This window comes from Taudactylus pleione, unplaced genomic scaffold (assembly GCF_031769625.1).
Source record: "Taudactylus pleione unplaced genomic scaffold, aTauple2 ptg000199l, whole genome shotgun sequence".
In the NCBI taxonomy this organism is placed as follows: Eukaryota; Metazoa; Chordata; class Amphibia; order Anura; family Myobatrachidae; genus Taudactylus; species Taudactylus pleione.
The window spans coordinates 7,151,309-7,177,099 of NW_028284601.1; the positions used below are offsets into that span (position 1 = coordinate 7,151,309).

The 25,791-nt window shown below is 42.1% G+C and overlaps 1 protein-coding gene across 5 annotated transcripts in view; it reads right to left on the reverse strand.

Annotated features, from left to right (window-relative positions):
• MEIS3 (Meis homeobox 3) overlaps positions 1 to 25,791 on the reverse strand; it is a 148,355-nt gene that overhangs the window by 15,476 nt on the left and 107,088 nt on the right. For 3 of the 5 annotated variants that reach the window (XM_088477080.1, XM_088477083.1, XM_088477082.1), the window contains exons 2-7: positions 17,975 to 18,177; positions 15,844 to 15,991; positions 13,997 to 14,047; positions 13,623 to 13,673; positions 10,443 to 10,592; positions 3,325 to 3,436 (exon numbers count right to left, since the gene is read on the reverse strand). In XM_088477080.1, coding sequence (XP_088333206.1) covers positions 3,325 to 3,436; positions 10,443 to 10,592; positions 13,623 to 13,673; positions 13,997 to 14,047; positions 15,844 to 15,991; positions 17,975 to 18,177 — 715 coding nt within the window. Of the gene's footprint in view, positions 1 to 3,324; positions 3,437 to 10,442; positions 10,593 to 13,622; positions 13,674 to 13,996; positions 14,048 to 15,843; positions 15,992 to 17,974; positions 18,178 to 22,750; positions 23,144 to 25,791 lie in introns of those variants that run through there. The other 2 variants (XM_088477081.1, XM_088477084.1) reach the window with 1 other exon arrangement.

Consider the following 25,791-nt stretch of genomic DNA (forward strand, 5'->3'; position numbering starts at 1 on the left):
TCTGACCGCCGGGATCCGAGCACAGGCATCACGTAACCAACTCATTCAAAGTACCTCGGCAGAACGGGTATGAAGCTGCGTTTGCACTGCAGAGCAAATAAACTGATCTTCATTTAGAGGAGGATGCAACTGAAACGCAACGTGTACTATTTTCTGAGTTTCCAGTTCTTTAGCGAGTATGGTAAATATATGTTTACTGTGGAGATGAAGGCTCTCTACAACAACAGGCCTCGTAGCTGCTTCCTCCATGCTGGAAAACACCTGGAGTATAAGGGCACTCTTCTACCCACCGTGTACAAGGCTGGAAGCCCTTGCAATACAGGGAGTCTTTTACTTGATCTAAGAGAATACATGAGAAAGCCCTTTCATAAAGCTTGCTCAAAAGCCACCCCACTGTGTGTGACAGATGTGGATAAACTGCCATAGAGTGCCATTCCCAATAACGCCATTAACTCCAGAACACTAAGGGCCTGAATCAAACATGACATATGCAGGAGGGGGTTTCCCGGTGGCAGACATGGGACTGTGCTGAGGAAAATCAGGTCCAGTACAATCTTCCATCCTATCGGGAGTGGCCTAATTTATCTGCGAGCGGATCTCCTTATCTAGGTCTGTGAGATCTCCCTTGGCCTAACCCTGCAAGCACACAATCTCTAGGTTTTTTTTCTAAACATAAATCAGAAAGGAGGAGGACAAGAGAGACCATATAACAGCTGCTCAGCTCCTATAACCTGCGGCAAAAGAGAGGCTTAAAAGCTTGCCTGGAGGGGAAGTAAATTATGCATCAGAGCCTGCGTATGCCCTGTGTTACACAGTACTGCTACCATCCCCTCACCTCTACAATATCCAGTTATCCCTTCTGCTTCCATATGCAAAATCATCCCTGGCTGATGAGTCTTCATAGTGTATTAAAGACAGAGAACAAAGGCTTCTCACACATGGGCACAGACCAATATATGTTGGGGTCACACTAGGTAATGAGGTACAGTGAGGGCATTTTATTGTCTCATGGACAAAAGGCCTGGTGGTCAGGAGCGAGCAAGGACTTCCGGGCCCCAAACCTTATTAGTGAAGATTTAAAGCTTAGAAAGCTTTTTCCTACATCCAGATAGGGAGGAAATATTGGAGGGAGTAGAGATCGCGAGCTCTTAAGTCCATTTGTACTTCCTAAAAGTTTCACTTTTCAGAAACATGGCATGACATGTAGCTCAGGCTAGCGTATAATATATTACATCTATACACAGGTCCTAAGACTTCTTATAAACTCCTGACATCCCTCAGCCTGCTGGCAGACAAATACCAGGAACCATGGAGCCTAAATTGTAGGGGTCATCTCAACACCCCTAAATGGGCACAACTATTCCCTGGCTCCTAAAGAGCTCAAGCTGGTTGTATGCACCCAAAATTCTACAATTTAAGTTCATACCTGATATTTCACCCCCACATGTAATATTAACTTGAGTATAGATTAACAGAGCATTATACAAATCCCTGCCTCCAAAATGACATCTGTCAGAATTAAATGTAATCTTATCTGCTCCAATCCACGTATCAAAGAAGCCTATTACGGCTGCTCCCTTTATTAGATCAAAGTGACCATAGAACCCCAAATACCTCAAATGTGTCTGGATTGCCAGATAACTGGTACCACTATTACGCTATGATTGAATAGCAACTGATCCAAGAAAATTCTGTAGCGAACACAGGATGCTCCCCTGTGCTGTGATCACTAGAATCGTCGCTGTCCTTCAATGATCTAATATTCCTGATCACCAGATCATTGGAACCTTTGCCATCATTTCTGGCATCAGATAAGACACAATGATAGGTGCTATAAGTGCCAGCACTGGCGTGGCCTGCATTCAGCAAGCTATTATATGCAGTCTCCGAAGCACAGACCTATACAGATACACTGTAGGACTAAACGAGAACGGCTGCTTGCGGAACAGCCAGCACACGTCTGCTGGAGTTGTTTATTTTACACTAATCCAGTTTACATACTGCAAGGAGCGACTGGAAGAGGGAGGTGGTGCTGCTGTGGCAGAGGGGAGAGAGCGCCGCCAGATCTGGGGGCTTTATAGAGAGCCCCCCCTTAGGATTATTCTGTGATTAACCAACACTCCCTGTGGCTTTATAGCAACCCTTGCTGTGAGTCAATGAAGCAGACACACAGTGAAGCAGCAGGGAGAAAGAGGAGTGGAGAAGGGGGGGGGGATGGGGGGGGGTAGTGACGGGCAGAGGGGGGGGTGCTGAGATTTATGAATGAGAGGTCGCACACAGATGGAAAAAGAAAAAAAAAAAAACTTCTTCAGCAGACCAGTTACAGCACAGAACTGGCTCTGCACATTTATCTGATGACCTTGAAGTTTGAGAGCACAGGGGGTGGGGGTAGTGCAATCAGAGAGGGGGCCTGGATTTGGCACAAGGAAAATAGCAAGCTGTGATTTGAGTGCTAAATCTCTTACAGGGGCACATAGACTCTTCCAGTAATGTCATTCCTCGGGAAAAGACCTCTCAATGCCCATCGGGACCATTTATGTTACACAGATCATTACCAAGACTGGATGGTCAGCAAAACTTGTGGAGAGAGCATTTGTCAGTTCACCACGGTGATCCCCCAGGGTCAGCCGGCAGTGTGTATGGCTGCCCTCTCTGCGGCCCCTCATTCAGGCACTCCCCATTCTACTCAGAGTGCTGGAATCCCACTCCTAATTACCATATCAGTCATCCTGATCTATAAGCAAACACTGAAATGCCTTCATGACCAACTCCAAATGTAGCTGGCTTACCCAATTGTCCCTGGTGAGGTCCTGTGCCAACCCCCTACTCAATATCTGGGCACTACCCCTTCATGCAAGTCTGCAAAATGAACAGTCTGCTGCCCTAATAACACAGCCTTTGCAAAAGAACAATTCATTATTCCTCTGTGGCCTAGTGGATACATATATATATTATACACACATATATATATATATATATATATCATATAAATATATACCTACACACATATATACATACACACACTCACACACATATATATTTATTAGCTAGATGGATATATGAAATCAGAAGCGCAATTCCGGCGAGTTTGCCCATATTTTAAAAGCACCAATTATTTAAATGGCAAGAGCAGGTTATTTTAAGTTTATAAATAATTGCCGCTTTAAAAAGACAGGCACACTCGCTGGAATCGCCCCCCTGTCTGCGTCTCGCAAGCTATGGTATAAGGCCCTATTTATCTCATGGTGGAACTTTTATAGTTTTCTTACCTGTGCAAATCGCCACTAACAGCAGGCACGGCTTAAACATACATGCCATCCTTACCCTGTTCACTTGAGTTATCCCCGCTCTGCGAAGCCAACCCTCCACTGGACGGACCCGGCGTTCCTGAGTGGGTGGAGCCTGTCTCATCGTGATCACGGATCCATGAGTTATTCTGGGTTAAAGACCAACGGAAATGATCAACAAACAGGACATTACATTCAAAACTGCACCACCTTATGTAGGAAGAACAAAACAGAACCTAACTGGAAATAACATCTCCTGCAATATTTGCAAAATTACTTTTTTTACACCCTTTTTTTCAAAAAGGAGCGTCACCCACAGGCCTCCGGAGAACGTTTTGAAACTTCACACCACACTTACCAATTATAAAGACTTTGAACAGTGGGTCTGATTCAGAGACAGACGTAATGTAGATACCTGCACGCAGTGGAACGATTTATTTATTTTTTTGTTGCCACACTGCGCACACGAGTCAATGTATTAGCGATGACACTGCAGAAAGGATGTATTTGCAGAGTGAGTGATGTTTGGGTAATTAGTATATGCTCGTAAGCCCGCTGCATCCGGAATCGCAGCCGCTACGGGATTTGCGTCCATCTCTGAATAAGCCCAGTGTGCAGTAACACATAGCAGCCAGTCTCAAGCCAGTATTGATCAGGCTAGTGCAAGCAAGGCTAATAATGAAAGCATGTTATTTATTACTCTAATCAGGTTACTTCTACCACAGATCACATTAAGTAACCGGAGATAGTTATACATCCATGGTGTCTGTAATGTGCATCCATTTGGCAGGGTCCTAGAGCGGACGTTGAAGGCCACAAAATATCCATGCTGCATAGCTGCTCTACAATCAGATATCAGGGCTTCAGAGCTGACATCCAGCGAGCAGTATGCATGTAGATCTTATGCAGCAAACCAATGCGGCCTGTGTGCTTGGTACCTGAACAGTTATACATGGCCGCTTTAGTGACCCCGTGGCAATATACTCGTGCAGCTAGCAGAAGTTTGATCTGTACCTGGTAACAGAGGGGGACAGACACTTTCATGAAAGAACTTGCAGGCGTTAGAGGGAAAACTTGATTTTCTATGGTTCCTTTTGTAAGTGCTTTTAGAAAACCCAACACCAGAGAGATAAGAGCAGGATGAAAGGAAATCTGCTGCTGGCATGTGAGGGGTCGTTTTCATTTGTACATACACCCCCTCTGGGAGCTGAAGTGACCCTTATTGACCCTTTAATCCCACATTCAAAGGACTTGCTGCCTTAAGGCTCCAGCCCAGCTCCCTTTCTCTTACACTGTGTGGTTAGCTGCTACTTCCAGGTGATCAGAGAGTTTTAGGTTCCAGCTGTGAATATTTGGATACACCAAAACCACGACCCCTTACCCCTGTCCTGATTAACCTGGAGGCTGGAAGTGGGATACAAGGGTTAAAGAGGGAGCAGGCGGGCAACCTGATCCCAAGGAAAGACAGGGCTGCCAGAGTTTTGTTTAAAATCTGCAGGGGGGGTGGGAGCATTGATTCAAACATGAAATGTAAATGAAATACAGGCAGTGGGGCCTTTAAATGCTAATTCTCCCCCTTCTCTTCAACTGCAAAATGAGGAAAATGCTCCCATATTTTTAGATGTGAAGAGAAACACGATCTAGGGGTCAGGACGAAAGTGTATTGAGAGCGACATTTTTAATGGGTCGGTTATTCCAAGGAACAGAGTGCACTAATATCAGTGACATGATTAATAGGTCACTCCTTCATAGGACCAAACTGTACTAATATCAGTGACATAATTAATAGGTCACTCCTTCATAGGACCAAACTGTACTAATATCAGTGACATAATTAATAGGTCACTCCTTCATAGGACCAAACTGTACTAATATCAGTGACATAATTAATAGGTCACTCCTTCATAGGACCAGACTGTACTAATATCAGTGACATAATAGGTCAGGCGTTCCTAGGACCAGACTGTACTAACATCAGTGACATGATTAATAGTTCAGTCCTTTCTAGGACCAGACTGTACTTATGTCAGTGACATGTTTAATGGATGGGTTATTCCATGGAACAAAGTGCACTAATCCCAGTGACATGTGTGAAAGGTTAGTCCTTACTAGGACCAGATTGTGCTTAAAATGTCATTGACATGTTTAATGGGCCAGTTCTTCCATAGACCAGAGTGTACCAATATCAGAAACATGCTGAATGAGTCAGTCCTTGCCAGGGTTATTTCTCAGCAGGAACTCACTTCCTGAACCTCTCATTAACTATGACGTAATGTCCTGGGCCAAAATGTATTTTCCATAAGATAAGTTTTATTTCAAAGGTGCTTTTTAGAGTACCTTATTTCTAAACACTATATTATATATATATATGTATGTATATATATATATATATTCACAGTAGTAAATAAGACTCCCGAAACAAACCAAGAAAGGCCCATGGTTTGGGGAGCATGTCCTGAAGAAGGCTACCTTCACTAACCGAAACGTCGTCCTGTGACGACTTGTACTCTGCAGTAAGGAATAGATAAGCCTTTATACCTTTAACCAACTCCTTGGAATATATATGAATATATATATATTTATTTATTTGTTTTGTATAGCTCCACCTCCAGTTCCTGAGCCTATTTTTCCAAGCCCTGGTCCTTGCTTGGATGACAATGTACTGCTGCCTAGAATGTACTTTTGGCTATGGAAACAAGGCTCAGGTATGCAGTTTATAGCCCATAGGATGGTCCTACGTACCATAGGTGCAAGGGGTGCAGCTGCTGTGGGGACCAGAGCTGAGGGGGCCCATCTCCCTTGTCAAAGTTACATGTGTTATATACAGTTATCACCATTGGGTGGTACATGGGGCCCTTACAAACTTTTTCTATGGGGCCTTCAAATACCTGGTTATGCCGCTGGCCCATGGCATTACATATTATAATTTATTTATATAGCCTCCATATATTACCGAAAATCTCTAATCCTACACATCAGTCCGTGCCCCAGTGGAGCTTACAATCTATATTCCCTACCCTACGAACACACATTTGGGTCAATTCCTCCTGAAGCCAGTTAACCACACATGATGTCTTTGGCATTGCTCTCCCTGTGTGGCGTCACTCACAACACGTCCAGTAGTGGCTCCAAAACATAATGGAAATGCTCATGGTAACACTGACAGAACATGGCTGCCAGTGATCAGGCCACATCATGCAAACATGGAGGTACAACCGCCGGGCTGTGAAGTTAAGAAGCCATCTTTACTGGAGCAATAATTGTGCTTTGCAGTGTCAGCACGGAACGCTCAAACCTGATCAACTTTAAAAAAAAAAAAAAACATTTTCGGGAGTGTAAGTTTCAATGGGGGGAGATGTATTATAGCGGCACTTAACGTGCGCTGATATCGCTTCGGCGGTTCATACATCTCCCCCATTATCTTTAAATGATGTGCAGTTTCTGCATGTCTCCATTTGTCACGTGGTTATGGCAGGCATGTGGTACGGCATCCAAAACTCAGTAACATCATCCCCTACCCATTTATGAAGTTATTAGTAATTTACATGAGGAAGTCCGGACATAGAATCATTTCTGTGGCTTGATCAGATTAGTATTGTGCATGTCAATGGGAAGTGATTCAGAGCCGATGTTCACGTGTCTGCGTGCAAAAATCCCTAAAAACATATGGCGCAGGCGTTACACAGAGTGCACACACAAAGGCGCTCAAGATGCCCGACATCAGAAAGGTCTTTGAAAAGTGCTGGGTGTTCCTGGGTGGTGATTGGCAGGAGGCTTATCGCCCGCACGGAGATGATCCATCTTATGGGCGTGTCAGGGGTGAATGTGGCTTAGTACACAGGGCCTGATTCAGAGCTGGACGCTATTTGCGCTCGCTCGTTCAGAAAAAGGGGCCGGCTATTTAAATTGAGCGCTCGCTCTTTGCGGTCTGTTGACGCCTCTATGTCTGAGCGAGCGAACGAAACATGCGCTCGCTATTTTGTAAAGACGCCCCTGGCCGCTCGCATCCTACGTCATCTCCGCTATTTATTTGATTAATCGAGTACATCGAAAGGCGTCTGAACTGCTCGCAGTGCTTGTGGTTGGATTTTCCTACCGCAGTCATGCGAACAGTTCAGGCTAAGAAACAACCAAGTGCCGTGGTCGATGACGCTGCTTTGCTAATTATGCACACCCTTAAAACGCCCGTTTTGACCGTTTGGCACGCCTGCGTTCGGATCTCCATTCCCCGTTTTCAAGCACCTTCCCCTGTTACCACCCACAAACGCCTCATCCTGTCACTCAAATTAGCAGGCACTCGCTATTTTGCGAGCGCTCGATTTCCGACCGCAATGACTGGTTGGCACATGCGCATTACGACCCATACGCATGCGCAGATGTGCGAACATCGCTCAGAGTGAACGAGCGGCCGCTTACGACCGGCTCTGAATCAGGCCCCAGGCCCTCGGCCGCTCACATCGGTGGCCATGCACAGACAGATAAACCGTACCTGCCTATAGGGATGGTGCAAGTTTCGATGGTGTGACCGGGGGTGCATCTACAGATGCACCAATTAGTACTTTAGCGCCTATGGACGCAGACAGTGGGCGCCTCAGTCCTTGCGTATTCGGACGTACACCAGGCAAGGGTTTTGTAGCGGCATTAGCATAAAGTGGCAGATGTTTCAGTATGTCCCTTTAAGGGCCACACACTTCCAGATACCATACATATATAATACACCAGCACAGACTGCTGAGTGGCTACACAATGGTTATTTGCAAAGTAAATACCCACAACAGCCACTAGGGGGTAACACAGTGAACCAGGTTAGATCAACTTTATATCAAAAAGGTTTAATGGAACAACCAGCTGAACCCCCCACCCTATCTTTTGTACGTTGGAGCGGGGACCACATACAAGAACAGTGGACATGCAAAAACAATAAAAATTGCCCCCTCTCCCTGTGGTTTCAGCGACATCTTAAAATATCTCCCACCTTTTAGGGAATAAACTGGCGTCAGATTTCCATTGTTCTGTAGACAACCAGATTAATTTTACATGGAAGATTTGTTAGAAAGGCTGGACGATGCCATGCACACATGCTTTAGCTATACAGGATGATAAAGGGAATGGTGCTGTTCAGTAGAGGCTGGAGGTGTAATGAGCATTAGTTATGCGGGGTGTGCAGCCTCTGGTGAGGAAGGGGTTAGGCAGCGACGTTGCGCACAGGGTGACAAGCACACAATAGGCTGCTGCTCGGAATTTGGAATTAGTGCACTCAGTAAGAGGCCTCGCTCTGTACCCTGCTCGCTCTGTAGCCTCGAGGAATATTAAAAATGCATCAGTCCAGCTATAGGCAAATGCATCGCCTGCATTACTTTGAGAAGAGAGAGGTGGGAGAAAGCCGGGTAGACCATCGTTATCTAGAGGGGAGTGTAACCAACAATTAACAATCCTAGGATGTGCCTCATTAAAGATGCAGTGTAGTCTTCCTGTGTGCTTGGTCCGGTTCTATCAAAATCTCCCCCATTAATGTACCCTAGAAGACTAGCATTACAATAGGCAACCTGTATACACACATACATCTTATGGATTATGCCAAAGAAATAAATAAGGGTGACCTTATCTGGGTGATTTGTATATTAGCCCGTCCTAAATAAATAATCTATGGATACTAATTTCCAGCCCAAGAAATTTGCAACATGATCAGATGAGGGTCCGTGTTGTAAGGCTTAAATACATTATCCCAAGTTTACTGTCACCACTGGCAACTGTAATACTGGGTACACACTGACAGATATAATGGACGATCAAGTGATCGTTCACCGACATATCGCATTGGCTGTGCTTAAAGGGGCCTATCCATTAGCAGACAAATTGAACGATAGAAATATATATCGTTCAATCGTTCAATTTATCTGCTATGGATAGGCCCTGAACGATGACAGATGCGCACTCCCGCGGCCGATAAATTGAATCTTTCATCTCTCCAACACGTTGGTCAATTATCGCATATCGCTGCCAGATATTAGAAATATCTGGCAGTTTATATGCGGTAAACGACGAACGACGAAAGATATTAGCAGCAGCTACAGAGCGCTGCAGAGAAAAAAATCCGCTCCCTGAATGATGTCATGCGATATCGTTCATCGTTTGCCAAAATCTGTCATGTACATGACAGATATCGTTCAGCACAGCCACCGGAATTTTCAAGGGATATCTTTTGTCTATCATCGCTCAGAAATACATTTGCTAATGGACACGGAGACATGTCCCTGCTGCTGGTCATAGAAATTTATTTTACTCTAATTATGCAGGGGCTGCCAGGGTAATATCAACACTTCTTGCCTATAGTTGATAATTACGGGACACATATACCATATACACTCATTTGAAGTTAATACGTATTATTGGTTAGTTATAGTTAGTAGTAAATCCAGTAAGGTGCAATTTTGCACCTTGACAAAACTTTGTAGCACTGCAACAGGGGGATGGCAAATGTAGAATACGTGGGGGTAGATTTATCGAAGCAGCTTGGACTGATAATTTTAAAACGCCAATAGGAGTAGATGCGAAAACAGGCTTTTTTAGTATTGGCCCTATTGCCGTTTTTTAAAATTATCGGTCAAAGCCCTCGAAGATCGGCGACTTTTATAAACCGCTCCTTAGTGAATCTACCCCGTGGCCGGTTATAATATTGGGAGGGGTGGTGTCCTAGCTCAACTCACTGCTGAATGGAAATGTAGCCAGTATTTTCCCTGCATGCAGATAAATATATTGCATTTCACCCCTGACAACATGGTATGTCCAGGCTCCGTATTAGGCCCTATGTCTGTTTTACGGTTTAACAAGATCAATAAAGTTGGATTTAAACTGTTTTTTTTTTTTTTTCTGCAGCGAGCAACAATGAACGACTCTGCACCATTCCTGTTCAGCTCTGTAAATCCTTACCTGGTTATGCTGCAGGTACTTATGCTTATATTAGCGTCAGTGTAAGACCAGCAGTTCTTGGATATTGAAACCATCCCAAATACATTCGCTTGAAGTTAATATGCATACGTTGAGGTAGCAACACAGAGGAGAGCACGGTTAGTAATTGTCCCCAGATGCACATTGCATGGTGGGAAGAGCAGAGCGGAAACAGGTTAGGGCCCTTGGTGAAGCTCAGATTCTCACCTGATCTGATAGACTAGTGCAGGATCCCGTGAAATCTTCCAAGTCTGATTTGGAGGAGCCGTCGCGGTCATCTATCACCAGGTCTATGGGCATCTTGCCTTTCAAACAGGTGATGTATCGGTGACAGAAATTATCACACAGGTCGTGAACCTGCGAGAGGGAAAAAAAAAATGGTTAATCGGCCACAAGTACGGGGCTCTTCACATAGAGCACTTGCAGGATTTCATGACAGAGTTAAACGACGTGATCACATTCTTCCCCTAATCAGTTAATCCCCCACTTAATAGACTTTTATGGGATAACGCTGCTGGCATTTTACCACTCTAGAAACACTTACCAGCGATCTCATGGCAGAGAGTGACCTGCAGGGTCATCAGGTCATATCGACTTTCTACACTGTTCCTTTACCCGTGTCTATGGCGTGCAGACGATAAAGCTATGTATTGTGGAATACAACCTTACTGTAACCTTAAGGCTGCCTGCAGTTATATAGAACAAACAGCTTTACACACTAGAGTACAGATTGTGTATCCATGCACTGTTGTCCTGTTCAACTGAGCTTACCATTTCAACTTGTTGCCTGCGACGCAGAGAGGTGAAATTACCTGCTCGAGAATTGGCGACACCTAAAGGTGCACATCCACTAGGCGACTATGGAAAGACAGCACGATTACGACATCGTAATCGTACCGTCGTTCCCCATCCCCTGCAGTGCCTACACTGAACGGTTAGTTGTTCGGCGTAGGCACCCTCCATCATCCCTGAACATGGCCACTGTGTCGTTATCGGCAGATTGACCGGCATGTTCAGCCGATGATTGATGTCGGAAACAACCACCAGGAACGCGCGTCGCTGGTTGTTTCCGACATTATAGTGCACGATTTGTGCATGATGAATGAGCGATTGCACGATTACGATGTCGTAATTGTGCAATCGCTCGTTAATATCTGCTAGTGGATGTGCGCCTTAAGATTCGATCAAAGATCTTCTACTGTTAGCAAATCAGCGCACAGAGCTGTATGTTACATACTGTCAGACCGAGTCCTTTCTCAGATGAGCCATAGATACCAGGTAAGTGGTAACCAGTGTATGGTAGTCACAGAAACTGACAGTCGTGCTATGGCTGTGTTACCTCAGGAAGGGTATTAGACAGTATTGTAAGCCTTACAGTATGTAGCATGCCATGGTTCAGTGTCAGGGCTCTAACAGGCCAGATTGTTGGCATAACAATCAAATGCTTTACATGCGATTAATAGGAGCTATCCATAAAACCTGGCTTGCTCAGTCTGGAGGTTACGCAGCTCTGCTCTAAGTCTATACAATTGCTCTGCTGAACATTAACCATGCCCATAAACTCCATTTACTTGACTGGAAGATACAGGGCGTGATATCTGAAAGACTTGGCCTGCTGCCAGCGGGTAACCCGAGTGTTAGGTGACCCTACAAGTGGCCATCTTTTTCTCTCTTAAAACACAGCCCCTACCTCCCACTTCTACAACCCCCAGGCCTGTTCTTTAATCCTCCTCGATTCCCAGCAGGCCAGCAAAGGGAATCAAAGGGTTAATTACCACATTAACAAGAGGATTATCTGGTTACAAACCACCAGCGCCTCTTGTATCCTTTAATGAGCTCATTAGCTTATCAAACCAGAGGGGCAGTTCTGAAGTACAGCCTTTCATCTCTCGCCCCCTCCCCTGGTTTTCAAAGTGGTATGTGCCAGCAGAGCTCATCCAGAGGCTGCTGGGATTCTCCATATGGGAGGAGGCAGGGGGGAGTCATATTTGACTATACAATTAACCTTTTCCTGCTTGCAGGCAAGCACAGCACGCCCTGGTGTGTCTCCTCTTCTATACATACACAGCTCATTACTGCACCTCGCATCCATCCGTGTAAAATAGACAGAAAACTACATGCACTGTTCAGCAGTTGACCTAAATATCCAGTGGACCTTAATGTATTTATGTACAACCCTCACAGTATACACTGAACAAGTAAGGATCTAGCAGGTGCAAACATACTCTGACCACGAGAGCTTGCAATCTAGTCTTACCAGGACAACTGTATGTTTATTGTGTGCCAGTATAATCACTGTGGTAAATATGATCAACCATGATGCCACTTATGACATCCACCTATAGGCGCATAACACTGGCACTGAGACTCTTGCGGAAGACCCCGGTTCAATCCCAGTTTCAGTCCATTCTGACCTTTGTGACCCCTGCCACTATAAATCTGATAGTAAGCTCAGCTGGTCAGCAAAAAGGTTTAAAAAAATAGCAAACACTGTATACCTGTAAATTGGGGACATATACTTGTAGTTCATGGGTTATATGTAAGTCTGCGGACTTCAAGCATTGGCGGGTCCCGTGCGAAACTGCCTGATGTTTTAAAGTAGCCGTTATTTAAAAGGCATAATCAACCTGATTTTGTCATTTAAATGACTGCTACTTTAAAACATCGGGCAGTCTCGCACGGGACTCGCCAATGCTTGAAGTCCGCAGACTATTACATTTACCCCCCCAAGTCTCCTATCCCTGACCATCCTGGGTGCAGGTGTCTGCAACATTCAGCTTTTCCTAACCCTTTCCTTGCACCTAGTACACTCCGCTCATCGGTTGACTTCCCCGCATATGTATATTGCAGATCGGGGTGTATATCACCAAATCGCCCAAAACAACTTTAGTTCACTTCAATCAACTAAACTGAAATATAAAATGATTCCTAAAATAAATAAAGATGCACACTGTAGACAAAGCGCCAGGGGTAAACTCACTAAAGGTCGTTTGTAATCGATTAAAAACAATCTAAATTGATCAACATCGATCTTGTGTTTCAGGGATTAAACCGAAAAATTGCTAACACATAAAAATTGATAAAGAAATCGTCTGTTAGTAAATGTGTGACTTTGCTCCTGAAACACAAAATCGATGTTGATAGATTTATATAGATTTTTAATCGATTAAAGAACGACCTTCAGTAAATAAATTTACTCAAGTGAGAGTTTTTAGAAGTTTAGATGTTGCCCATAGCAACCAGATTCTAGCTATTATCTTCTAGAAGGTGCTAGCTAAATGTTAAGTAGAATCTGATTGGTTGCTATGGGCAACATCTCCACTTCTAATAACTCTCGCTTTAGTAAATTTACCCCTAGGAGTCTAAAAATTGCTTCAACCAACTTACTTTTTCTAGCTCTAACAGGTGAAATCTTAAAACCTGGATTGCTTGAATCATCTATGGATAAGAAGAGAGAGATGTATTAATACAAAATATACATATACACAAAAATACAAACGCCATGAAATAAATCCCAGGCCTCAATTTTGAGTTCATAAAGAGGTGGTATAAATTTTTTTTTTCAAAAATAAACACTCCCTATGCTACCCAGAGTAGGAAAATTCCCTTGCCCCAAGAGCTTACAGTCTGCCGGGCTAAGATTGTATACTCTAAATGTATGTTTTCAGACACAATAACAATGATCATGAAATGTGATCAGCTTATAAAATACACCAGATAATAATGAATAATTCCACATCAAGTTCACACACAATTCTTACCAGATTGTCAAGCTCTGGATTGGAAGAGAATAGAGGCTTTTCTGTTCTGACCTGGAGACATAAAGCAGAGAGCGCAGCTCGTTACTATCAAAGAGGAGACATCTCCGTCCCATCGACAGTACTTTTATCCCCCTCCAGTTGTATCCCATATAAAACTTTGCAGTTTTATTCTCCAATAATCCATTAAACTGTTGATCGTCTTGCCTGGTGTATTCCTGGAGGAGTTTGCACTATGGCCTTCTGACTGCAGCCCTGCTTTTATATCCTAAACCCTTTCCCTTTCACCATCCATAAAACATCAACACGGAGATATCAAGTTATTTACTATAGCCCAACTTCAAACAGCAGCATGTGTTACAGATAGAGAGGATTGTGGGTCTCATTGATTATTTTCTCTCTGCCATTTTCTTTGTTTTATTTACTTAAAAAATAAAAATAAATAAATATATAATATACACATGCGCAATTTGATTTAAAATAACCATAATATTTTCGGGAAAAGCAGAAGTGTCTTTTTTTTCTAAGGCTCTAAATACACACCTCTAACAACCTCTCAGGCTGTAGCCACACTTCTGCTCATTATCAGTCATTAAACTCACACTTTTAATTACACTGCGAGTGCACATATGCCAACAGCCACGAGTGGTCCAAGTACATTAAATCATTTTATTGCATTCATTTACTTACAGTGTAGTTTTGTTTTTCAAAGAAGAGAATGGAGGGGGGGCACAAATTTAAGTTAAGAGTCCATTCGTTTTTGGAAACCAGCATGCCGCATTTTTCTTATGCCAGCAGCATTTGGAAACCTCTTAATTTGTTGCCTTTAAAGCGATTATGAGACTACAAAGGGGTATATTTACTAAAGTGCAAGTTTTTAGAAGTGGAGTTGTTGCCCATAGCAACTAATCAGATTCCATTTATCATTTATCTAACACCTTCTAGAAGATAATACCTAGAATCTGATTGGTTGCTATGGGCAACAACTCCACTTCTAAAAACCCGCACTTTAGTAACTATACCCCCCAAGTATCAGCATGTCCTGTCAATGGCACTTTTAAAGTAATTGTACCTCAGCTTTTGGTCACTGAAAAAGGACGTTTCACTTTTGAAAAAAAAATTGAATTTTTTTTTTGTCTTTTGCAAAAAAATAAAACAAAAATAGTAATAAAATAATAATAATAAAAAAAAAAAAAAAACAGCCACTGGGAATGATGATAGAACAATATATGGGCAGGGTCTCAAGCTAAGGCACTCTAGTAGCATACTGGCCACGCGCTGTATCATATGCTCTCTCCAGAGTTTTTATAGGCTCACGCAGTACACTGGGGATTATAGAAAATGAAAAAACATAATAATAACACAACATTTCTCAAAAATGGCAGTGCCTTTTTGTTTTTATACACACTCCATCAGCCCTGGAACTACAAGTGCCTGAGTACCCTGCTGTATTTAAAAAACAAAACAAAAAAAGCTTTAGGTCAGGCCTGGTTGGTGTTAGGTTTTCAGCTGTTTGGGAATTACAATGCTGGGACTTGTAGTTCAAACACCTAAAGAGCTGCAAGATTGATACCTGCATTTCCTGGCAGAAGGCCAAGAGAAAGATAACATGGTTTTGGGGCATTGAATAAAACCAAACAAAGCTGCAATCCCTTAGGTGGCAGTTATATAAAATATATGCTAATGACGAACTGGCAGTCGTAAGACAAGCCAACTGGCTTTTTTCTACCATCAACATTCTTGGCTTCTAAACGACCCTTCCTCTATTATTGTTAATTAAATGCACCTTTTCAGAGTCTTGATGAAACACATCACATAAACTATTACTTATTACTGTTGGTCAAACTGACCTGCTTCGCGAATACCGCAATGTCTTCGTTGAATGAGTCGGAGGAGCACACATCCCCCCCTGGGAAGGAGCCGGAATTATCTCGTGGAGAACAAGTAGCCAACTCACACTTCTCGAACACCAGCGCCAGCAGGGGAAAGAGGGGGTGTCTGGAGGAGGGGGAGACAGCGTTACAGTTACACGTCAAGATGTCACGTGTGTGTGGAGGGCAATGAAATCGCTCACTTTCACACATATAATGTACATGGCTGGAGCGCAATATTATCCAGCTGTGATTTCAAGAGCTTGCACTCTAATTCAATTCTTAACATTGCCTCTGTCTGGACTGTTGTGTTAATGTAAAGCTGACTACAAAGGGAATATTCTACTTATAGACTAAAATATAGTGAAAGCACTTTCCCACTGATAAAAAAAACAAAACAAAAAAAACATTGCTGTAACCTATGTAAAATTCAGTATTAAAATTAGAACTAACATGAGCACTGGTTACTTACATGCACGACTGAATTGCTACAGCAGGGAGAACTCTGCCTCACAAACCACCACAGGCATGTATACAATTATAAATATTAGTTTCACTAATTCTTAGATATGCTCCAAGGCAAACGTATGTGTACAAAGCATATACATGTATCTGTGTACATTTATAGATCACTCTGTTTATGGATAAATGAGTGTATATAGGTAACGTGTATAGATACATTTGTTTGTATATATAGCATATACCGTCAGTTTATAAAGACATGTATTTTTAGACCTGCACACGTGTCTGTATATTTTTAGACGTACTGTGGGTGGTATTGTGTTACATATGGTCTCTTTTACACTACTTTAACAAGAGAATTTCAGACCCCGGTTCTTAAACAGGAAGGAAAAAAATAAATAAAAAAAATGATGTAATTATTGCTTATCAGTCACACCGTACAATTCGTTTCAGCTCTACAACTAGATTGCAAGCTCTGCGGATCACAATTCATGTGGCAATGTTTGAATGGATGGAATTTATACAATGGAGAGATGCCATAATAGGAATATAAGGAAACTAGACATAGATTAAAGAAATACAACATTACGTCCCAAATTCCAACCAGAGACTCTGTTTATGTTATACTTAAATGCTTGAACCCAATTGGGGCATTGTATAATATCAGACAAGAACAAAACCATGCCAAGGACTGTGAATAAGTCTAATCATATATTTTAATAAACACACATCTCCATTTTAATACACAACTATGATTGTAGGCACTTATACAGGGTTAAGCAAGCATTTTGCTACACAGCTACATATATATATATATACATAGAGAGAGAGAGAGAGAGAGAGAGAGAGAGAGAGAGAGAGAGAGAGAGAGAGAGAGAGAGAGAGAGAGAGAGCTGTAGAACTTTTGGTTATCCAAAAACAGCACTATATGGCAGTATATATACAGTGTACATATCCCGTAAATACAGGAAGTACTGAATTGTCTTATCTCTTGCGTGAACTACCAGGAAGAGAGCTCCAAACATGATCATACCTCGGGGGGGGGGATAAGAACACACGCTACATACATGAGCATGTAGTGTGAAAACCCAGATAAAAAATTCTGTACATGAAAATACCTTCATACAATATACTGGAAAGTTTGAAGGATGTTTTAGAATGACTTGTAAATCATGTTTGCATACTTCCCTCTCCCGCATATGTGTCACATATAATATACAAGCACAACACGTCAGAGAAAGAAAAATTAATAATATTATAGGACCGTGAGGTGCTTGGTGTTACACCATTATGACTAATTTCCCAGCATTACCGAGCGCCACTGAATTTTCTAATGAGCACAATTCCCATTCCTCAGTAAGGCCCAGTGGGCAAGAGAGCTGACCTCAACCTGGTGGCTTATAATGTATAGAAGTGTCTATATTCAGGGATGCTAACCCACAGGTAACATCACTAAACAGAGAGAGTGGACAAAATGTGTTTATATACAATCCTCACAGATACAGCTAGGAGACATAGGAATACACAAAACCAGCCTTGGTTCTCTCCTACTTGCCGGCACTACATACTACTGTATATGCATGAATAATAACATGGATATGCATGGTGTACAGCTGGCCCTGAGCTTATGGGGGTGCCAGTCTCTTACCCATAAATCTCATCCTTCTCCCTCTTCAGGCTGTCATTGCTGCCCATCCCGGGAGGCATTGGGAGCCGATGAGCTGCCCCTGCAGACCCATAGGGCGAGCTCTGGCTGAGGGAGTGGTGCTGCATGATTCTTCCTGTATGAGCATCCCCAAAGCCAGCCAGGGGGATCCCATCTAACCCTGGGTAATGCACCATTTCATCGTACTGCAAGCACAGGGCGGAGAGAGGTTACTTACCGATCACAAATACACTGCACAGGAGTCCCTGTTCTCATTTACAACATCAACAGTACATCATACAGAAAGTCATGTATAGTCTGTACTGTTATAGCATATACACAAAAATGTATAATCTGTACTATAATACCACTTACACAAAATATATCATCTGTACTGTAATACTATATGCACAAAATATATAATCTGTACTATAATACCACTTACACAAAATATATCATCTGTACTGTAATACTATATGCACAAAATATATAATCTGTACTATAATACTATATGCACAAAATATATAATCTGTACTGTAATACTATATGCACAAAATATATAATATGTACTGTAATACTATATGCACAAAATATATCATCTGTACTGTACTATCTACACAAGAAAGTATATTCTATTATATTCTATAATACTAGATACAAAAAATATAATCTGTTCTGTAATACCACATAAATGCATAGTCTGTACTGGAATACTATATACATACAAAATATAATTTTGTACTGTTATACCAGTGCATAAAACAGTATAATCTGCACTGAAATACCATATACACAAAATGTATAATCTGTACTAAAACACAAGATACACAAAAATGTATACTCTGTACTATGTACCAGACACACAAATATGTATAATCTGCACAATAATATCATATTCACAAAATGTATAATCTGTACTATAATACCATATGCACACAAATGTAAAATATGTACTGTAATACCATACACAAAAATGTAATATGTGATTTAATACTATATACACAAAAATGTGTAGCCTGTAATAGAATGCAAGATACACAAAAAGGTATAATCTGTGCTATGATACATTTTCTAGATGTTTGTATATTTTATACAGCCATACACAATACATAAACATATAACCTATACTACAGAACAGTATAGCATAATATGTACTATTACATACATACAAAAATGTAGACTGTATATAGAATACAATATGCCTATACATTAATAATCTGCACTATTATGCCATATACAGATACATGTGTACTATTATATAAACATACAATTTCAAACTGCTTTGTTAAATAGGCACAAATATACAATATATTCCATTATAATATAAACACACCAATGCCTGCTGCAATTTATTATATAATTGATACAAAAACAAATCGGCACTACTAAATAATTTGCAAGCACTTATACATTTTTTTTATTTTTATATATATATATATATATATATATATATATATATATATATACATATATATATATATATATATATACACACATACACACACACACACACACACACACACACAGATATATAGGTAGAAGCAGACCTAATCAGTGCATTGGTAATACTTTACCTTAAATGTTAAATTTTCGGCTTTTAAAAATTTGTTTTAAAAGTATGTATAAAATTGGTAACAGAACCGTAAAAGAATCTTACAAAAATTTTTATCATCTCCAGTTGACCTCTTAAAAGAATTAACTCCACCTTAGAATATAGTGTCATTTGAAGTACTTACTTTTTGAGTGAAAATAAAAATATTTCTTTTTAACAAACTTCCATACGATTGGCTGAAAATATTAAACAACTGAACCACATTTTTTAAATTACATTTTCAGGAGTACATTTTTGCATTAATTTATTTTTATTTGTTTTGTGGCAGTCAAGCATATGAAACCTGTTTTCCCAAATAAAACCGAAGTCCTAAAATGTAGAGGTTTCATTTGGTTTACTCGAAAAAAAATGCAGTTTCTAGAAAAGTTTTACGGCTTCTAAACTGTTCCAACACTACAAAATCCACTGAAATAAAACTTGCACACTAGTTTCCTAAAAATACTAAATAAAGCACTAATGTCCCATACGTAAGGATTTTTTTTTACTATACTTTTATATCTAACCTTATTTACAGCAGAATAACCTACACACAGTACTTTAACCAAGCTCTATTCGCCCCCATATTTCCCCTTCAAACCTACTACACAACTTGTGTTTATTCTGATAGATGTATTTTAATATATTTATATTTCATTTTTCCTTCCCACATTCCACTCCCCCAGCTCCCAGACAGCAGTCAGTCAACTGTAAAGAAACTTTTCTAAAATGCAAATCTCTCGCCAGCTCTGACTTTTTACATTTTTCCTGCCCTGGCCCTGGAGAGTTACAGGAGGTTGAAAAACCGTGTGAACTTCTGTTGGGTAGGTTTGTGACCGAAATTTAAACAAAAATACAGCACAAACTTGTGTACTGTACTATGTGCTGAAATAAAGTACTGTTATTTTGCTAATATAATCGAATTTATAATGTAATTTAGAGAGCCTCTACTTTAGTGTACAATATATATATATATATATATATATATATATATGTATATATATATTTATATATATATAAATATATAGCAGAGACTAAAACACACACACAGACACAAGACAGGTTTCTGTTGTGTTTTTTAAAAAGTTCATTTTTGTAGCAATAGTACAACACTAAGCATAGGCGCAGACACACAATAAGCATAGGCACAGATACACAACACTAAGCATAGGCACAGACACACAACACTAAGCATAGGCACAGACACACAATACTAATCATAGGCACAGATACACAACACTAAGCATAGGCACAGATACATAACACTAAGCATAGGTAGAGATACACAAGACTAAGCATAGGCACAGACACACAACACCAAGCATAGGCACAGACACACAACACCAAGCATAGGCACAGACACAACACCAAGCATAGGCACAGATACACAACAAGCATAGACACAGACACACAACACTAGCATACGCACAATACACAACACCATTTATAGACACACAACACCAAGCATAGGCACAGACACACAACACCAAGCATAGACACAGACACACAACACCAGGCACACAACACTAAGCAAAGGCAGACAAGTCACACATTTGCTTAGCTGCCAGGCTGAATCTGCCCCTCAGCACAATGTGGGGTTATCCCCTGAATCTCTCCCCGTGTTCTCCTACCTGAGTGCTGAGCAGACAGAGGGACTCACTAGCCGGCAGCTACACTGGGGAAGTGTCGGTGTAGTGTCGCACATGTAGTGAGGCTGTGTGCAGGAGAACTCGGGGGTACAGCTGGGTTATTAGCACAGATAGAGCTGTGATGAATATGAGAGTTAGGATGTATATATGTATATAATATATATATAATGTATATGAGGGGCTGTGCGGGGTTGAGTGGACACTCAGTGGGTGGCCCCGGGGACTGGCTGGGGAGACACATTGTGGGGTCCCCTGGTATCAGCTGTGACTATTATATGATACTGGCTGCGGAACCTATTACAGAGATAAAGGGGTGTTGTTGTATAGCGCTGTACTAACCAGCCCTGGGATATGTATATTATTATATGTCCTCATGGATACAATGCAGAGGGGGTGTCATCTGAGCACAGCATCCGAGAAATGGGGTGGAAGTATTGGCATGGCTTGGGGAACTGGGTCATTGTACCCCAACGGGCAGATTTATACTCCTATTGGCAGGTACTGTATGGAACTCCTATGGGCAGATGTTTATACTTCCTAATTGCAGATGTATACAACCCCTATGAGCAGATACTGTATAGAACTAGTATGGATATATGTGTGTGTATAATATACACATACATTAAATATAACTGCTATGGGCATCTGTATATAATTTCCAATTGCAGATGTATATAACCCCTTATGGGCAGATACTGTATAAAAACTATTGTGTGCAGATACTCTATAGAACTCCTATGGGCAGCTGTAGATAAACCCTATTTTAATATACTGTATATATCTCCTATAGGCATATACCGTATAGAACTCCTATGGACAGCTGTATCAGGGGCATATGCTGTATATAACTCCTATGGGTAGCTATATTAGGGGCATATACTGTATATAGCTCCTATGGGAAGCTGTATTAGGGGCATATACTGTATATAACTCCTATGGGCAGCTGTATTAAGGGCATATACTGTATATAACTCCTATGGGCAGCTGTATTAGGGGCATATACTGTATATAACTCCTAAGGACAGCTGTATTAAGGGCATATACTGTATATAACTCCTATGAGCAGCTGTATCAGGGACATATATTGTATATAACTCCTATGGGCAGCTTTATTAGGGGCATATACTGTATATAACTCCTATGAGCAGCTGTATTAGGGGCATACACTGTATATAACTCCTATGGGCAGCTGTATTAGGGGCATATACTGTATGTAACTCCTATGGGCAGCTGTATTAGGGACATACACTGTATATAACTCCTATGGGCAGCTGTATTAGGAGCATATACTGTATATAACTCCTATGGGCAGCTGTATCGGGGCAGACAAAGTGCAGAATGCTGCAGATTATATATATATATATATACACAATATATATTCTGAGACAGATGCATGTACTGTACCCCCCGCCCCCGGTAAATCACCACCGCGCACACACACAGAGGACAGAGCTCCCGGTGCCCAGCGGCTGAGCAGAAGCTACGATGCCGGCCTACAGCGCAGGGGAGCCGGCTGCTGCCACCACAATGGAAGAGACCTACCCTTTGTGCCATTCCGTGTGCTATAAGCCCGTGACTGTCCTCTCGGCTGGAGACAATGGGAGGTGAGAGTGCTGGAGCCGGGGTCCGCAGGGCTGGAGCATGGAGAGATCCCCCTCCTGGCTCAGAGCTTCTGCCTGTCCATCAGGGCTGCAGGATCTGTCACACTCCAAATGAGTGATGATCTGGAGGAGCAGTGGGTGGGGTGTGCAGACAAGACCCCCAAACAGCAGCACTAGGACTGGTGCTCCCCCCCTCTCTGCTGCTGCTGCTCCAGCCGGTGTGTGATGGTGTATCAGCCAGGGTCTCCTCTCCTGGCTCCCTGCAGGAAGATGCTCAGTCCTTGCTGTGTGTGTAACAGGGAGTACATGGGGGATGCTCTTCTCTCTCCCTCCCTCTCCCAGCCCTGAGCAATGAGCACACCCGGAAATACAAGGGCCTTTAACTCCTGCACTGCCTGCTCTGGCCAGTCCCCCTCCCCACTCTGTGCCACAAGTCCAGCTAAGTGCAGGGCAAGCCGAGAGGTAAATCCAATTAACCCCAGCACACCCTGGTCCCAGAACAAGAAAAATGGAGAGATTTTACAGAATCTTGCATTACCATCCAGTCAGGGATATATAGTGCAAGTCACACTACAAAGTTCAGGGTGTCTCAAGAGCTTGCAGTCTGTCACTGAAGTCTGAGAATGAACCCTTTATATGCCAGCCATTCACCTCATATACAGCTCCTGATTATAAGGTGCATATATTATTTATAATTGAAGAACCAACTGAAATGGAAAGAAAATATATTAGAAACTAGTAGCTAAAATAATATTTCACTTGTGTTTAGACACTGCTGTCAAAATTATTTTATTTGCCATTATGGGGGCTTATTAATAATGTTCTATATTGTTATGTTAATTAATGTTACTTTTTTGTGCATATATGTATGTCCCCTAATAGGCAGACCGTCACGTTACTCATAAATCCGATTTATCACCTCCTTCTAGAACAAGAGTATCTCTCCCCTCTTCCTAATAAACTACTAGGACTACTTATCTTCTCCTAATACAAAATTAGGGCACACACCTCTCCTGCTTCCTAATACACAATCAGGACAAGGACCACTCACCTCCCCCTAATATAATATCAGGGGACAGACATCTCCCCTCTTCCTAATAAACTATCAGGACAAGGACCACTCACCTCCCCCTAATATAATATCAGGGCACACACCTCTCCCACTTTCTAATACACAATCAGGACAAGGACCACTCACCTCCCCCTAATATAACATCAGGGCACAGACATCTCCCCTCTTCCTAATAAACAACTAGGACTACTTAACTCCTCCTAATACAAAATTAGGGCACACACCTCTCCTGCTTCCTAATACACAATCAGGACAATGACCACTCACCTCCCCCTAATATAACATCAGGGCACACACCTCTCCCGCTTCCTAATACACAATCAGGACAAGGACCACTCACCACCCCCTAATATAACATCAGGGGACAGACATCTCCCCTCTTCCTAATACACAATCAGGTCAAGGACCACTCACCTCCCCCTAATATAACATCAGGGCACAGACATCTCCCCTCTTCCTAAAACACACACGTCAGGTCACACACAGCTATTAGCAGTACATATAGAGTAGGCATATTCGTAGTTGCCCCCTCCCGTGGCAGAGTGGTTACGGATGTGCACCCCTCAGTAAAGGACTTGGGGGCCTATTTATCACATCCTGCATTTTGATAATGTTCTGTCTAAGCATAAATCTCCTGCAGGTATATGGGCTACGACAAGAGTCTATTCCGGTGAAGAGTAGGAAGTAAAAGTGATGGCTTATGCTATCACTTTGGTTCTGGGTACTGACCCGACCAGCCTAATGCTCGTGCGTAGCGGTGGGGACGGCCAATAATAAATGCGGTGCTGTAGCCCATAACCCATTACCGCTATATGAACCGATGGGGACTGCTTTTGTAATCGAAAATGGAGGACAGCAGCAGATATCCCCTAGGTACATTCTGGGGAAGCTTGAAATTTGCGTATATAACCCAAAAACAAGTTGAATTTCCAGACAGGCATCAGGATCCAGAAACCTCCCACCTCATCCTAATACACAGATATCAGGACACAAACCTCCATACTCCTCCTAATACACAGACATCAGGACACAGAGACCTCCCACCTCATCCTAATACACAGATATCAGGAAACAGACCTCTCCCCTCCTCCCAATACACAGACATCAGGATACAGACCTCTCACCTCCTAATAAACAGACATCAGGAAAAATACCTCACCTGCTCCTGATACACAGACATCAGGATACAGACCTCTTTCTTCCTTCTAATACACAGACATCAGGACACAGACCTCTCACCTCATCCTAATACACAGATATCAGGAAACAGACCTCTCCCCTCCTCCTAATACACAGATATCAGGATACAGACCTCTCCTCCTAATACACAGACATAGGGATACCGACCTCTTTCTTCCTTCTAATACACAGACATCAGGACAGAGACCTCCCACCTCATCCTAATACACAGACATCAGGATACAGACCTCTCACCTCCTCCTAATACACAGACATCAGGATACAGACCTCTCACCTCCTCCTAATAGGGATACAGACCTCTCACCTCATACACATACATCAGAATACAGACCTTTCACCTCATCTTAATACACAGACATCAGGATACAGACCTCTCACCTCCTCCTAATACACATACATCAGGACATAGACCTCTCATCTCCTCCTAACACACAGACATCAGGATACAGACCTCTAACCTCCTCCTAATACACATACATCAGGATACAGACCTCTCACCTCCTCCTAATACACAGACATCAGGATACAGTCCTCTCACCTCCTCCTAATACACAGACATAGGGATAAGACCTCTCTCCTCCTCCTAATACAAAGTAATCAGGACAAAGACCGTTCTCCTCCTCCTAATACAAAGACATCAAGCTACAGAGACCTCTCACCTCCTCCTAATACACAGACATCAGGACACAGACCTCTCACCTCCTCCTAAT